Source organism: Hipposideros armiger, unplaced genomic scaffold, assembly GCF_001890085.2.
Source record: "Hipposideros armiger isolate ML-2016 unplaced genomic scaffold, ASM189008v1 scaffold_3628, whole genome shotgun sequence".
NCBI classification, from domain to species: Eukaryota; Metazoa; Chordata; class Mammalia; order Chiroptera; family Hipposideridae; genus Hipposideros; species Hipposideros armiger.
The window spans coordinates 7,198-10,852 of NW_017734871.1; the positions used below are offsets into that span (position 1 = coordinate 7,198).

The 3,655-nt window shown below is 52.8% G+C and overlaps 1 protein-coding gene across 1 annotated transcript; it reads right to left on the reverse strand.

The window, feature by feature from the left end:
• Window positions 1–6: 6 nt before the first annotated feature.
• On the reverse strand, window positions 7–2,784 carry LOC109378781 (phylloquinone omega-hydroxylase CYP4F11-like). The gene is made up of 2 exons (XM_019635066.1): window positions 2,523–2,784; window positions 7–622 (listed from the first exon to the last, which is right to left on the reverse strand). The coding sequence occupies exons 1-2, from the start codon at window positions 2,718–2,720 to the stop codon at window positions 332–334; spliced, it is 489 nt and encodes a 162-aa protein (XP_019490611.1). The 5' UTR covers window positions 2,721–2,784; the 3' UTR covers window positions 7–331.
• Window positions 2,785–3,655: the final 871 nt, after the last annotated feature.

Here is a 3,655-nt window from a genome sequence, read left to right on the forward strand (position 1 = left end):
TCCACCAGCGGCAAGGCCTCATAGCCCTGGGCCTGATGGGGGTGGGTAGGTCTGAGGCCAGGCCTGGCAGGGTGCCTCGGATGCTAGCAATGCCCACTGAGTCATTCGACCCTCTGCTTTAAACAATTTCTGCTCATTGTTCCACATCTATTTCCAGCACCTCCTCCTCCAGGAAGCCTTCCAGCCTGCCCCAGCAGAGATCTTGCTTCTCCTCTGGGCTGCCACAGCCTCCTCTGCACAATTCCTGACCACAGCAGGTTGGGGATCCCTCTGTCCAGATCTATCTCATCAAGATTGGGGTTTCCTCCAGAAGAGGACCTTGGATTGAAACCTACTGAGGCACCAGTGTTGTCCAGGACAATAGAAAGGGGACAGAGGGAATTAGAGGGAGGAGGCAGGCTTGAATGCATAAAGAAAAGAGGAAGGTGGCTGAGAGAAAAGAGGGGAAGAGGGCTGGGTCAAGCTCTGTGTGGGTACCTGAGGCGTTGGTGATCGCCCGGACCATGTCAGGGTGGCATAAAATGATGAGGGGCATGATGGGACCCTGCCAGGTCATAAATCCATGCGGGTAGGTGGTAATCAGCTGAGTTACGGTCCTCAAGCCCTGCTCAGTGGGAGTGACCTGTAAGCAAGGCAGAGCTGTCACTACTCAGCAGGAGCCTCAGCAGAGCCCCCTCCCCCTGCAGCCTCTGCAGTGGGCAGTGTGTGCAGATGCTGCATGGATGGAGGGAATCTGCTTCTTCCAGCTCTTTCCTTCTTGAGGCAGGAGTGTCCTGGAGGTCTGTTCAAGTCACCAAGTTTCACCCCAGGGCAAGGGAGAAGACATACTCTCTTCTCACAGAGAGGCCAACCTTGGCTGGAAGAGATGGACTTTTCTCATCCTTGGAGTGGTTACACGCATGGAGTGGGGGGCACATGAGGTTTATGGGCAGCAGGGTGGCCTCCGGACTTGTCCCTGGGTCTCGTCCTAGCCAGTCCCCATGGCTTTCAGTTCTTTAAATGGTGAAGGGCCTGCAGACCCAGGAACCGCCAGTCCCAGCCAACTCCAAGGAACAGACGTGACTGCTCATCAATCATGAGGGCAGCTCTCACCTTTAAGCCTCTTCTGCTGGCCAGGCGCTGTGTATAATGCATCCTGTCTGTCTGTCTATCTATCTATATCTATCCATCTGTATCTATCTATCTATCTATCTATCTATCTATCTATCTATCTATCTATCTATACATCTATCTATCTATCATCCACCTTAGTAGATCCTGTCTGCCAGTCTATCTATCAGTTGGAGTGCATCCTTGTCTGTCTATCTATGTCTCCTCAACCTATGGACACCCCTGTCAATCATGCTATTTACAAACAAAGAAACTGAGGCCACATCCCCCCAAAGGGAAAGGAGGGTGGGTCACCTCCCAGTGAGGTGTCCTCTCCAGTCCCTCAGGATGCCCCATCCAAGCCTGAAAAATATCCCAGGTGCTCCAGTGAGGTGAACATAGGTTGTATTCACCCTTGAAACCTACTCACTGCTCCCCAAGGACCCTGAAGTGAGGATTCAAAGCACTTGGTTAGATTGGTCCAAAGAGGGAGAGTAACTCAACTGAGGTCTGCAGCAAGAGTCACTGGGAGAAAACGAGTGACTAAGGCCAGCACCCACGGCCAAGCCCTCAGAGCAGGAAACGGAACTGCTGTAACTAGATAACATTCCGGCTGCCTCCAAGGCTGGACACTCATCCCTTTAGCCTTGACCGAGGGAGGTGACCGCAAGTTCATCACTTAGGTGATCAAACATTTATTAAGTGCCTGCTGTATGCCTGCCCCTAGGCTGAGGACTTCAGATAAATGTATTCCTAGAGCTACCATCAAGTTGGAGAGCCAGATAAGTAATTGGACAAATTAAATGTTTAAATAAGCAGGACTAGATCCAGTCAAAAGTCAAGGTCTGGAGTTTGGGCAGGGAGATAAAGAAGGCTTCTGAAAGGGGATTGGCCACTTTATGCAGGTTGGGCCACTTGCCCACTGAGACGTGTTAGGGAGAAGAGTTGATAAGGGGAAGGTGATAAGGAAATAGATGAGGTGAAGAGCTGTCCCCAGTGGGTGGGGGTGGGGAGATCATAGCTAATTTCTGTGGTGAAACTGCAGCCCAGAGTGAGCAGACACAAGGAAATGGGCCAGACGTAGGGCGCGGACCCTGGACAGCGCCCCTGAGGTGGTCTGAAAGCCAGCTGTGGAGAATGGGCACTCTAGACAACCCAGCTCTGTGCAGCCACTCTGGGAGCCCCTCAGAGGTGCACTGATGTGGGGAACACAGGCAGGACATGGATACAAAGCAGGCTAGAGGGTAGGACAGGGACGTGGGACAGGCCTGCGATGGCAGAGCAGAGGAATGAGTGAGGAAAGAGAGGCTCCCCTTGACCCTTCTCACTTCTCAGCTGTACTAGATCCAGCCCAACCTCTGAGCTTCGTTCCGAACCCCTTGGGAGGCCCATCCACCCTGATACCCCAGACTCGTCGTGCTGCCCACACTCACCTGGCCCAGGTGACCCCAAAACCAGTTCCGCCTTGGGGGCTGCGGGAAACATCGGAGGCGGCAACACCTGCCATAGAAGGTGTAGGCCCAGGCCAGGAAGCGGGCCAGGAGCCAGGAGGCCCCCACCAGTAGCAGGAGCTGCCACGGGGAGGCTGCCAGTGGCCCCAGGCCCAGCCAGGACAGGCTCAGCTGCAGCATTCTGCAGGGCACACAGAGGGTGAGCTCCTGGGCCAAGGACAGGGCGGTAACAGTGAGCTCAGAGAGGGAGNCCCAGCATAGCAGGAATGGGACAATTGCAGAAGAAACAGGGAGAAGGGGGGAAGGAGGAAAGCAAGGGGATACCAAATATGGCTGCAGCAGAGTTAGAGAAATGGCAGAGACCACAGACACACCCCCACATACTTAGACACACCCCAAGATGACAGAACATGCCAGCATGCCTTGACATGGCTCCTACATGGTCCAACATGCGGTACACACCCAAGCACAGCCCAGTGCTCTACAAAACACCTTTACAGAGACCTTGGACACCTTGTCTGCTCCAACACTCTCTAACATCTCCTGGGACATCTGAAATGGCCCAACATGTGTTAACATGTCCTGACATGATACAACATGCATGACACACCTGACATGTCACAACATAATCTGACATAGATGCAAAGACAATCTGACATGACCTCAGTGTGTCCCACAGGTGGGCCCAGACACGACTTAAATGTGGTCCCATTAATATCACAGATATGGACCAGGTATGACCCAGACATACCCTATGCCCTGCCTTGGACAAGACTCACACAAGGTATCAGACATTTCTTAGAGAGACCCTGGGTCCCAAGTATCAGACAAATCCCAAACATGACCCAAACATGATCAGCAGGAGAACCAGACAGCCTACAACAAGCACCAGACAGTCCTCAACATGTCTCAAATCTCCTTGGCCACAACTGAACCCCAGGCATGACTGAGGCCATCTTTGTTTGATCCCAGGTGTGAACATATACCAGCTGTAACTAAGACACAGGCAGAAACATAAATGTGACTGGGCAAGGCCATACAGAAGATGTCACACAGACACACCCTAGGAATAAGCAAACATGACGGGAGGTAGGTCAGGTGGGGTCCAGATGAGA